Source organism: Eufriesea mexicana, unplaced genomic scaffold (assembly GCF_001483705.2).
Source record: "Eufriesea mexicana isolate 0111107269 unplaced genomic scaffold, ASM148370v2 scaffold793, whole genome shotgun sequence".
NCBI lineage: Eukaryota > Metazoa > Arthropoda > Insecta > Hymenoptera > Apidae > Eufriesea > Eufriesea mexicana.
The window spans coordinates 462741-475720 of NW_016908959.1; the positions used below are offsets into that span (position 1 = coordinate 462741).

A 12980-nucleotide genomic window follows, 5' to 3' on the forward strand; every position below is an offset into this window, starting at 1 on the left:
TGTTACATAAGGATAATTTCCGTAATAGTTACGAAGGACAGAAATAGTGTAGAAATAGTTATTGAAGTTAACTGAAGATTTACGTTTCAGCGCCTGATAAGAGAGACACGAATACGAATACAGTGGTTCCACCTGCACCCCCAAAACGTCTAACGTACAAACGTAATACGGAGTGGAGCACGGACGATGATTCGGAAGCGCAAAACGAGCCAAACGATCTCCGTGACAGTGGTATATCTACTGCCAGTTTATTAGATTTCCAATCGCATTTGACTAATTTGAATAACCTCGGTTACGAGGATTTCGAACCACGGACAAGGTGCAATGATATCATGAATATTTCACCACCGTCTGTGATAAACGCGTTGAACGTTTCTACGGGGAATTTCGCGAGCGGTACGTTCCAAGGATCGCACTCTTTGCCAGGTCAAGAGGTAATTCTTTATATTTAAAAATCACTATTGTACCCTATGTTATCGTTATTGATACACGTATCATTGTTAGGTGAGTCCACCACCCATACCGCCAAAGGCACATCAAGATACTCCTTCGGCACCGTCGACATTGGAAAGAGTATCGAATCGCTCACAGACTCATGGCCATTCGGAGAATTATTCGGTGCCGAAACTCCAAACATTGTCTATGGCGTCTGATACCGAAAGCACTGTGTAGCAACGATGAATCTCCTAGTCCTAGCGGTTAATTGTGATGTGCGTGTGCCACAGTTAAGCAGATCTGATTCGTATATGTATCAGCAAAACTTCGACGACTCACACGATTATTGGCAAACACGTAATTAACGATTGAATTTAATTGGGTTTGCACAGCAAGGTCTCTGACATTTGCACATCATTTTATATATATATATATATATATAAATATATATGAAACCTGTAATAATCGACATCTTCTAATGCGTAACTCGATAAGGATTACACCCACCTGTGTATAACGTACCTTAGTAGAAACGTGGTATCGAAATGCCGGGAACGAGCAAGAATCGTCGATGCCGATTCGATGATAAATTCAAACTATGTTCAAATTTGATCGGATGGAATTTATCTGGTAGAGCTCGGCAATCGTGAGATACCTTATTGACTTTATGTTAAAGACGACGATCTTCCGAATACTAACCTAACTATATTTTGTAATTTATTTATATTTTCAATGAGAATAAAGGTAATTTTTATCAATGAGACTGTGGTGCAGACCTGTGCGAACACCAAATTATTTAAATAGCTAACAGGAAAGAGAAAGGTGAACGAACGGAGTATAGAAAAGTTGCCATCACTTGATGAAGGATATATATAAATTATGTATTTTGTCACATTCTTTTCATATAAATATATACAAAACTATGAAAACTGCGCCGCACAGTTGTACGCTTCTTCCATGGCATGTATAAAACATTGTAAACTTCTCTAGAAAAAAAGGAGAGAAAAAGAAGGAAAGAAAATAGAATCTAAATATAAAGTAGAAATGGAATGTATACATTGCACAATACTGAGTTTAGAAATTAAGGTACTAGAGAAAGTGATGTTAATTACATGAATGGTGAAATGAACTAGAGATCATATGTCTTCCGACTGCTCGTCGTGATTATTGTCGATCGATATCGCGATAATCTACGAAGAAATCGAAAGAATCGCTTCCGAACCGAAGCTGGAATCACACAAAACGAAATATCGATAAGCGTATGTATATAGATACGTACAGGCACTCACACATACATACTAATCGATATGGCTAACTTCGTAAGTACAGTCATGGCCGCTCTTAAAATATACCTTAGAGCAATTATTGCTCTAAGAAATATATATCTATATAAATTTAATCATTTGAGTTTTAAGCTAATAGTACGTTATATTACTTTGTACGGTGTTTGTTTGTAGCGCGGAGATCGTCATACTGACGTTTCCGCATTAGTATCCTTCCTGGAACATAAACCAGACATGAATTACAAACTATCTATCGAATCTTTTAATTCGATGTAACTTTAATTTTTTATTTTTTTGCAAAATAGCTAATACTTGTAGAGGCATTAAGCATTTCTACAGATGCTTACCTCTTCGCTAATTATTTTCATGTTCCGGGGTAAGCATAAATTATAGAGTACATGAAGTTAGTTAAATGATATCGATACGATTCGTTGTGACACCAAAGATTTTTTTTTTTTAAATGTACTTATATTATACTTACTCGGTCTCTGTAATAGTCTGTTCGTATTGCTGTTGCTGTTGTCGAAGGGCAGCTAATTCATTGCTATGCTGTAAATCGTGAGTCAATGAACTAGACAATATTCTACCACTCATTGGTAAAATATACTCCGGAGAATCTTCTAACACAGTTGGTGTAATTTTTCCACGTTTTAAGCTACCGTATCTTTCCGAACCACTGAGATTATCGTGTTGAGAACCATGTATACTCTGCCCCCTCTTTAAGCTTCCATACCTTTCAGAACCACTCATATTCTCATGGTTGGAATTTTGTGAGTGATGACTCATGCTGGACGCAAGAATACGGGAAGACATGGGTAGCATGTAGGGAGTAGGTGAGACAGTGTGATCTTCCTCAGCTGTATAGGGGAACAAATACTTTTCTCCGAGATGATGAAGTTTTTCCTCACCTTCCGAATAATTTTCATCCGGTTGACTCTTTTGAGGCGAATTCATTTCGGGATAAGGCAGTGGATTTGGACTGGAAGTCTTGTTCGAGGCCATTTCGTTATCGGACATGGTGCCTCCAGACCATTGACTTACACGTACATCCATTACTATAAACAGAACATCGTTGATGCTTCTTGGACTGTGACTTGAAATATTTTAAATATTTTAATTTACTGAAGCCTTACCATTGGATGACAAATATGCTTCTGGTAACTGTGAACTCCATCTAGGTGCATAAATAGGTTTAATGTTTGGGAACAGTTCCGTATTCGAACAAAGTATATTCAAGTGCTCGGTAGGATTGCTATGAATATTAGGCAGATAACTATGTGTAACAGGTTGTTGCGTCGAGACGCCCATATTCCTATGGGATCTTGACGTGACATCTTCTTCGTCGGAACTGTGCGAACTCGCAAGATCTAAGCTTCTTCCTCCACCCTCTGCTTGAGATCCATCTGAATCCGATTCGGAATCTCTGCGTTGATTTCGTGGCTCTGTCGCTTCTGTAAATTATTATAATTATTATAAAGAAACGATTACTTAAGATCGAATTTAAGTTGATACCTTGTCTAGAATGCAATGCTGATCGGTGACTCCTGGAGGACATATAGGGATCTCTGTCACTGTTGTAATTACTCGTGGATGTTGAGGTATGCCTTAAATGTGTATCGCTACGATAAGGACTGGACCCAGTTTTATTTGTACTTCGAGAAGTTGTACTACTCGTTGAAACTCCGACGTGAACCCTTCTACATACAGACTCTGCGCCGCTATACGTTGACGAGTACGCCAGTGCAGATCGCTGTAACATTATATTACGTTAAGAAAATTGCTTTTCGTATTCCTCGTATAACATAACTTTACTTCACATACCGAGTGGCCGTTTACGTTCTGGCTGCTGCTTCCGTTTCCCACGCTTCCCTCCAACAAAGGTGTCTTCTTTCCAATGCATCTCAATAAACTTAAATATAGATTTCTTCGCACTCTGCCATTAATAAAGCAATAACCGACCAAACTAAACGACGCATGGACGACTACTGCTATACTAAGAAGGTATGACAATGTTGGAGAATTTTCGGAGGCATTGAGAACTGTTAGAGTCCACGTAGATCCAAGTAAAGGCAACGAAGCTACGGACAACCAGAGTAACGTCCTTAAATTCCCAAAACCCATAATGTGTTCTTTCAACGTAAATGCCGCTCGTATCGACATGACAAGTATACAGAAATTTACAAAAACTGCCAAGCAAACTGGTCCTATCAAAGACCAAATCACAGTTTCATAGATAGACAGCCAGCAACTAAAATGGGAAAAATGTTTCTCGTTAGTAGAATTCTTTATCAGTATATTTAAGGAAGAAATTAAAAACTGTACGAACAAATAAAAGTTTCCATACTGATCGGCTCTAACGCCGATGGTTAATCCAACTATGATGGCTGGAACACCATATCCCATTGTGTAATAGAACCTCATTTGTCCATGGTTCACGTCTCTCATTTCGGTTAGCATTCGATAGAGATGAATGGAGTCTACCAAGGTCCACGAGAATGTACTCAGCCAAGCATAGTGCAAGCCAATTGCCGTCAGTTTACATGGGAATTCGTTCGAGACTAGAGAACTTCTAGCTTTGAGTGCGATCAGATACAGCACTTCAGCGAAAAACACGCACATCACCAAATTTTTATGAATACTGTTCGAATTTGTGCCACCGCCTCGTATCAAAGCTAGAATGAGTAAGGCGGATAACAGCAAGGGCAATGCGATCATAAATGCGCTGTAACTCGTTACATCCTCCAGCAAAGATGGCTCTGGGACATACTCCGGGTCAAGTACATCAGTTAGTATTGCAAAGGTGGATAATTGGAAGCAGCTGCAGTTTACAATTGTCCCAAAAGATAGAGAATCGTCCTCGACCTCCGTCGTGCAACCCATTCGGCTCCATTCGCCAACTCTGGAACAGACGAATGAATCCAAAATGAAAAATGCGAACGAAATGGAATTTAAAGAATACATGTATATGAAACGAAATGTCGCATACTCTCTGACTGTACTCCAATGTACACACTGCGGATTAGTTCTAGTCTTAAACTCGTCTTTTTCGCTGAGCCAAAGGCTAATTTGAACTGGAGATTGTAGTGGAATCCCAGTCAGAGATTCGTAACCGTTGTCAGTGGGCACTAAAACGGACACTGTTACGACCGGTGAGCCCACAGCTACTTCTACACCCCATCTAACTGCCACAGAATCGTCAAATCTGAAAAATTTTGATTGTTACTGTATGTGTATATCCGTTTGTTATATATTATACTATATGTCCATTGCAACAAATATAACAAATTTATTAATTTGTTAAACAGCAAGTATAATAATTTACCTCTGAGGCAGTAACGCTCCTAATTGTTTATATTGCACGTAACTCAACACAGCCTTCCGATTGACCAAACTTTTCTTAACATTTAACTCCCCTTGCATTAGGGGCTTTATACCTAATATATTAAGAGGCACTCGTATCTTCGAGTACGGATCAAATCTGCTTGGGTCGGCCATGTAATTATTATACTTTGGGAAAGTAATCGACGGGCCGAAATGAGCAGGCGACGATAAGAAGGCAGAGGTATCCGGCAAGACAACCTTTTGGTCCGCTTCAGTTGGTCTCACCGTAGATACCGATGGATCGTCGGTGTACTCTGCTATTTCATATCCGAATAAGCTTTCCGAGGTTACTATGTCCAGGCCCAATACTGAAAAGGCAAATCATTCGAGATTAGCCAGTTAGAAATGTCGAGACATGTCATACAAAAATCGGTGGCTTTGCTTACCGACGTTAGCATCCACTACCTCGAAGGGATTAGTAAAGGTATCGTGCTGAGACGCAGTCAGAGTCTTCAAGTAACTCGCCATCGCATCCAAAACCATGTCGGGAGTATCGTTGTTAAGAGTTTCAATTTTCGACCACTTGTTTACGTATTTGGATTTTAAAATATTGCTAGCGATCCCAACTAGATGCGACACGTAGTCCTTGTCTTGACTGTGAGTCAGGTTCAGTCCAACCAAGCTCTCTTCGTACTGCAACAGCGCGACTAATAAAGACTCAGCGATCAACAAATCAGCTCCATAGAGTTCTTTGGTCACGTTCACTGCCCTGTGAACGTCTTTCGCTATCTTAACAGCGACGTAAGTGTTCAACGTTAGTTCCTTGGTCTCCAACGCTGCCAGCTGATGTCTTTGCTCGATAAAGGCTTCCGAGGTACAGTTAAAGAGATCAGGTTCCTGCCAACCGCCTAACTTATCGTCGCAAGATCTAGACGTCTTTCCTTCAGCCATATCAGGACAATCCTCTAAGGCGTTCATTCCGAACTTGGTCCTCGGCCACCATAAACCTTCAGCGTAAGACCTGGGACATCCGTCGTAGACCACCTCGCAGCCACGAAGAGTGACCTCGGCATACGGGTTAGGACATGCTGTACAAGATCGTCCAATGACCCCGACGCGACACCGGCACTGACCTGTCTCGGTATCGCAGCGGGGCCCGAAGCTTCCAGTTGCGTAACATTCGCAAGGAATGCACTCCTTCTTGCCAGATGGCTGATAGTGATTCTCCTTGCAGTAGCATTCGCCTGTAGTTTTATTGCACGCTGGGTCATAGCCTTTGGACTCGTCGCAGTGACAAGGTCCGCAAACCGGGGAACCCCACCAGGTGGCCGGGCAAGGTTGGTCTGCTTTGATCTCGCAGTAGTCTCCAGAGTACTCCGGCGAATTGCACTCGCATTGGTATCCCCTACGAGACGCTGCATCCTCCAAACAGGTGCCGGTGTTATTACAGGGATTCAAATCACAAACCCGCTCGCAGTTACGTCCTACGCGACCTGTCGCGCAAACGCACTCGCTCGTCTGCCATTTCGGCACGCAAATCGATGCCTCTGGACAGTCGACGTTGCACTCGGCTTCCGAGCTGCAGCCAGCCGCGACGTTCTCCTGAACGGTTGGTCGCAAGAGTACACTTTGGTTACTGCCGATACGAATGTCCTGCAGACAGCCGTCGAAATATGGTAGCTCAGTGTTCATGGATTGTTCCGGCCCACCGACCAGGATCCTACCAACGTATAGACCCTGCAGTTTCGCCGGTAGCGGAGAGGACGTGGGCCGGTTGCGGTAGTCGATGTCCAGAGAGACATGTCCGCTTTGCCACAGGATTTCCACTCTGTGCCATTCGCCGTCCGCGATGTTGTTCCACGTTTGTATGATGTCCGCACCGTCCAATAGAGCGACCAGTTTGCTCTCTCGGATCTCGAGCAATGCCGAGCTATTCTGTCCTATTTGCACGCTCATGAGGAACGCTTGCTTTGACCGCGTCCTTAAGCTGACCGCCGTTAACCAGGGCAACTGGATGGGTCTCAGCAGAGGATTGAAGCTGAGCATCCCGTCGCCGTGAAAGTTCCACGGTTTGCCGACCTCGTCAGCACAGGTAGGTCCAGCAAAGTTCTCCTCGCATTCGCAAACGAACCCGGACCACATTTCTCGACATTTGCCACCGTTCTTGCATGGCGTAGACGAGCAAAACGAGACCTTCTCTGGACAGCCAGAGTTGGTGCCATTGTCGGCCACGAAAGAATTCAGGTCGATAAAGATATGATCGATGTACAGATCGCTCACGCAACCGACAAAATCTTTATTTCTGATTCGAAAGCTAGACGGTATGGCGGGTAGACCACCTAACTGCAGGGGCCCTGTTAGATCTAAGAAACGATGACACGTCTCGGTGACAATGCTGCAGCGGTCCTCTAGCACTTGTTCGCTTCTCCCAGCGCAGGACCATTTTGTCCCTAGCCTCTCGCCGTATTCCAAGGCTAGAGCGACGTCACAGTTGTCCAGAGAGATTGTTACGGTCTTATTTATGTAAGAGACTTCTACTTCGTGCCATTGGCCGTCGGAAACACCGCCAGGTATACTGGCACTCGCTCGGGTGATCTCATCACCGAGGGAGAAACTGAACTGTACCTGAGAATCGATTATCTCTAAAGCTATAAAGTCGTGCTTCTCGTTATATCGGCCGTTGTAGAGCAAAAGTCCGTTTGTCGCTTCGGTGGCGAATCTTAGTTTCACGTGCAGTCTGTGCCTTTGCCTCAAAGAGGCGAACGTGAGGAAAGTGGCTGGCCCAAAGCTACGAGCTTTAAGCTCGCACAGTGGTGTCACGTTTTCCAAGGTCGTTACAGGGCAACCCTCGCAGGTGAAACCGCCTGTAGTTTTGATGGTACACTGAGAGCCTCCTTTGCAAATCCCTGGAGCGCAAGAATCCTTGTCGAAGGAGATTTCGCAGTTTTCTCCAGCAAATTCGGGGCTACAGGAACACGCGTATCCTCCTTCCCTTCTGTAACAAGTGCCCCCGTTCATGCATGGATTCGAGTAACACAGATTGACTTCCGTGTCGCATAAATAGGATTCCTTACTGCCGGTGAAACCCTTCGCACACCTGCACGCGAACGTTGTCACCGGATATATTGGTCTGAAGAGCACGGTATCGCTGCTCGCGAATCCAGAAGCGTTTCCAAACTTCAAAACCGTCAGACATTCTTCGAAATTCAAACAAGGTTCTCTCACGCAAAGATTGTCATCGAAGGGTAATACTGTAACAGTGGCCAGTCTCGCCAGGATACCTCGGTTCAGGTACACGCGTTCCTGAAGGAACTGAGGGCTGTAAAATTCATCCGTAACACCTGGCTCGACCTTACGCGCTGAGAAGCTCACGTTCAAAATCTTTCCGTTCACGTTTGCGTCCTCCTGTATGCTAAAGAGAAAGATATTCTCTCTAGGGCATGGAATAATAGCTGCTAAGCCATCCAGAAAGTACCCTAACAGAGGGCTAAGGAAAGCTTCAGCCGTCATGTCGTCTAATCTGACGGTGATAGAGTTTAGGAGCATTTTATCGGTGATCAAGCGTACAGAGAGTGTCATGGTAGCCTTGACCTCGTTGATACCATCCGTAACCGATACCTCCATCGTTGCAACGCGTGGCACGTTGGTATTCAATTGAGGCGACAGGCGAATTTCACCGGAGGTCCTGTTCAAGTCGATCAAATTGGCATTGTTTCCAGCGAGTACGGTGTATGTTAACTTGTCCGTGACATCCGCGTCAACAGCGGGTATCTTGCCTATCGGGGCTGTCGGGAAGAAGTCCTTGAAGTTGTTGAATATGATTTGAAAGTCTTTCAACACGGGTGCATTATCGTTCACATCGGTTACTAGTATCTGAACCAGGGCGTCCGATCTCAAAGGAGGTGAGGCAGCACGCACGACTAACTCGAACTTTTTCTTTGGCGACTCGTAATCCAGTTCTTCGAGCGTGATCAACTCCGCGCGATCAGCACCTGGTCTGATATTCAGAGCAAAACTGTTCGAATCCTCGCCGCCTATCACCGAGTACTGCACAACAGCGTTCGGTCCTTCGTCTGGATCGTGAGCGAAAATTTCACCAACCGTAGATCCTACAGGGGAATTTTCGGCTATGTACAGTATTATCTTATCATTCTCGAAAGCGGGCGGAGAATCGTTCACGTCCTCTATCTTGATAATCACTGGGACCGTCGTTGAAAGCGCAGGAGATCCTCTGTCTATCGCAACTGCCTTCAGACTGTACCTCGCGACAGACTCTCTGTCCAATGGTTTAGCCGTTCTGATTATTCCTGTGGTTGAATCTATAGCAAAGGCACCATCCCCGTCATCTTCTAAAGTATACCTCACCTGAAATAACAGCGCGATTATATACATTATACAACAACATGCACCGACCTACAAAAGTGGTATTACCCTGCCGTTGAGATCCGTGTCCGCATCGGTTGCGGAAACTCTGAGAACGCTGGTGCCAACCAGTACGTCTTCCGGGATAGATCCTTGGTACTGAGGAGCTTCGAAGACCGGCGAATTGTCGTTCACGTCCGTGACGGATATTTCTACATCAGTAGTGTCCGACAGGGGTGGAATACCTCCGTCCCTCGCAGTCACGGTCAGTAAGTACGCAGGTACGAGTTCGCGATCGAGTTGTCGAATAGTCGTGATGGCTCCGGTCTGCGGATTTATGGTAAACTCGGACACCGATTGGTCTCCGCCATCCGTATCCAAGCTGTAAGTGACTTGAGCATTCTTGCCAACATCGGAGTCGGTCGCGCTGACAACCAGGACCGTCGTGCCAATCGGCGCATCCTCGAATACGGAGACGGAGTAGGGTGCGTTCTCGAAAACGGGGGAAAAGTTATTGGCATCGGAGATATTGACATAAACGAGAGCCGTGTCGGTTCTACCGCCGCTGTCGGAAGCTGTGACGGTCAGGACGAATCTCTTCTCCTGTTTGTAGTCGAGTGGCTGGGCTACCGTTATCAGACCACGTCCATTCTGAGACGCTATCGAGAATCGACCTCTGGTATTGCCCGCGGTGATTTCATAGTGTATCCTGGCGTCCTCGTCAGGGTCGGTGGCTGTGACAGTGGTGACTGGAGTGCCCGGGGGATCGTCTTCGGAGACGACAGCCTCGTAGTTCTTAGGGTCGAAGTAAGGATCGTTGTCGTTTACATCGGTCACGGTGATTATCACGGAGGCGGTTGCAGATTTCGGTACTTCTCCCGAGTCTGTGGCAATCACGGTGAACTGGTACCTAGACAAAGCGACTAATTAATTCGAGTTTCGCCAAAACATGAGGAAATAAGAAGAATGAACTGTGAGTACTTGGAACATTGCTCGCGATCGAGCTGCTTCGTCGTGAAGATCCATCCGGTCTCCCTGTTCACAGTTATAGGGAAGTTCTCCGTGGATGCACCGGAAAAGTCTCGAGCTCCTATGGTGTACTTTATCTGAGCGTTCGCACCCTCGTCGGCATCGTAAGCCTGTATCCTCAACATGCAATAACCTATAGGCACGTTCTCAGAAACGGACTCTTGAAAATGACTGGTGTAGAATCGCGGTGCATTATCGTTAACGTCTCTCACGTGCACCAATAACTGCGTGGTATTAGATCTGGCTGGCGAACCACCGTCCTGAGCACGAATTACTATCTTGTAGCTCTTGGTGGATTCGTAATCCAGCGGCTTAACGAGGGCAACATCGCCGACCATGGAGTCTATCGAGAAGGTATTCTGCGTGTTCCCACCGATTATGGCATATCGAACAGCCGCGTTATTTCCTGCATCCGCGTCCGCAGCTCGTATACGCGCTATCACCGGGTTCGCCGTGTAATCCAAGTCCTCTGGTATCCAAACAGAATAAGTACGTTCTGTGAACTGAGGGTAATTGTCATTATCGTCCAGCACGCGTACCACCAACGTCGCGTTCGCGGTCTTTCGCGCGGAAGGCGGTGTCGCTTGATCGGTCACGCTCAAAATGACCGTGTACACTTCGGTCTTCTCCCTGTCGAGAGGCGTGCGGGTCGTAACTACGCCGGATCTGGGGTCTACTCTAAAGGTCAGTACATCCTCGGTGGTCACAGCTCCATTGCCGCTAGTCGTGGACAAAATGGAGTACTCGACCTCTGCGTTCCTGCCGGCATCCTGATCGGTCGCCTTCACCGTGACAACCGTAGAACCTACAGGTACACCCTCCCTGATAGAAGAATCGTACTCTGGCCACTCGAAGCTGGGAGCATGATCGTTCGTATCGAGAACGTTCACTTGCAGAGTGGTGGTGCCAGTCCTTGGGGGAAAGGAGTCGTCAACTGCGAGTACCCTGAAGTAATGAACGTCCACGCTCTCCCTGTCCAATCTGGCGCGCGTAGTGACCCTTCCAGTGACAGGATCCAGGATGAGCAATGCCTGTGATCGTGCATCCAACAGGGAACTCATGGAGTAACGGACCGTCCCGCCCTCGGGGTCTCTGGCACGGACCGAAGTGACGTACACGCCGGGATCTTTTTCCTCTTCGACGGCAGCCACGTACAGGGGTTGCTCGAAATACGGAGACTGATTCTTCAATTCCCTCCGCACTCGTCTCCCCAGATCCGTGTCGTCCAGCTGACGATGGTGAAAGACGATCTTCAGACGGTGCTCCGCGTCGGTTAACCGCGACTCCATGCCGCACCTGAGGTTCATCGATACAGAGATCTTCCAGAGCGGGTCCACCAGGCATTGCTCCGTCGCCGAGACCAAGTCCCCCGCCGCGCCTTCGATCAGGAACCTAGGATCCGCTACGCCGCCCCACCTGGTCTCGCACTCCTTCAGCGCGGTCTGTGGAAGGAAGTCTCTCAGCGCCGCGACCAGCTGCGACGTTCTAAGGCAGACCTCGGTGAACCTGTCGGCGGACAGAAGAACAGCATGCGAATCTTATTATTCCTTATCTCGATTACCGTTGCCTGTTTCCCGGCGAAACTGCTCGCGCTAACCACCACGTAGAGCATCGTGTAAATTCATCAGAAAAATAAAGCGAAAGCTCGCATGGCAGTTAATGCGGCTGGCTAATTACCAAGAGTTATCTAAATGAACATCAACCACGGGTTACTCTCCCGTTCCTTTGACTCGAGTAGATAAGAAACGAAGGTTCACCTCTCGGTACTGGGCATGGCGTACGAGGCCACGGTCTCCGCCATCCATCCCCTAGTGGCGGCTAGATCTCGGTTCTCCCCGCCACAGCCGGTGATCAATATTCTGAGGGGTAGGCTGTAATAGTCGATCGTTGGCCTGCCTAGCCTGGAACTGGTCGAGTCCACGTAGAAGGTGAAGATCCGTGGGTACCGGAGGCCATCGCAGCTCAACGGCCGCGCCAACGTGACGCGACCTGTGTGAGGATGCACCTTGAGCAGCTTCCTGGCGAACCACGCGGTCCGTTCGTTCGAGACCTCGTACTTTCGACGGCCACCCAGCTGCGGCACACCTGCCTCGAAAACCAAGCTGCCGGTCGGTGTACTCGAGGACAGCACCGCCAGGTACGCGTCGGTCAGGGTCCCAAAGGCCGCGAGCAAAGGGAGGATCCATTTCCACCTCGCCATGGCGGCCACCCTCTTACAACGACCGCTCCTTCTTCTCGTGTTCTACCCTCCCAGACAAGTGTCCCATTGTTGCCGACTCTCTTCCTGCTCTTCCTGCTCGCCCGGTTCAACGCGCGCTGGCACGCTCTCCCATCTGCGGAAGGGAAAGATTTTCTTCTTCCTCTGACAACTAAATTGCATCGTTATTTCACCCCTTGCACCGGCTGCTCTTAATTGCAATCTGAATACCCTTAGAATTGGTTACGGCTAGCGGAGTAGGTTCGAATTGTTTGTAGCGCGCCACTACTTCCCGTTCGCTTCGATTAACCCTTTCGTTGCTACAAGTGACTATAGTCACCCGACATCGAGTG

General features: G+C 47.0%; 2 protein-coding genes across 2 annotated transcripts in view; one reads left to right on the forward strand and one right to left on the reverse strand.

Moving 5' to 3' along the window:
• The window catches only part of spg (dedicator of cytokinesis spg), a 45842-nt gene extending 44475 nt beyond the window's left edge, over positions 1 to 1367 (forward strand). Inside the window, 2 exon segments of the mRNA XM_017899157.1 lie at positions 91 to 434; positions 505 to 1367. Coding sequence (XP_017754646.1) covers positions 91 to 434; positions 505 to 672 — 512 coding nt within the window. The 3' untranslated portion in view covers positions 673 to 1367.
• A 525-nt stretch (positions 1368 to 1892) lies between these two features.
• On the reverse strand, positions 1893 to 12630 carry stan (protocadherin-like wing polarity protein stan). The gene is made up of 13 exons (XM_017899119.1): positions 12188 to 12630; positions 10383 to 11936; positions 9471 to 10311; positions 5486 to 9404; positions 5041 to 5407; positions 4705 to 4920; positions 4045 to 4617; positions 3540 to 3966; positions 3231 to 3468; positions 2852 to 3169; positions 2200 to 2773; positions 2066 to 2072; positions 1893 to 1934 (listed from the first exon to the last, which is right to left on the reverse strand). The coding sequence occupies exons 1-13, from the start codon at positions 12628 to 12630 to the stop codon at positions 1923 to 1925; spliced, it is 9489 nt and encodes a 3162-aa protein (XP_017754608.1). The 3' UTR covers positions 1893 to 1922.
• Positions 12631 to 12980: the final 350 nt, after the last annotated feature.

Bases quoted from the DNA above. Each gene is read 5' to 3' on its own strand.
- stan (XM_017899119.1), bottom strand. From the start codon at position 12,630: ATGGCGAGGTGGAAATGGATCCTCCCTTTGCTCGCGGCCTTTGGGACC. The intron at 10,312-10,382 runs GTACTCACAGTT...CGCTTTGTCTAG, and splicing joins GATCGCGAGCAATGTTCCAA to GTACCAGTTCACCGTGATTG. The intron at 9,405-9,470 runs GTAATACCACTT...CTGTTATTTCAG, and splicing joins ACACGGATCTCAACGGCAGG to GTGAGGTATACTTTAGAAGA.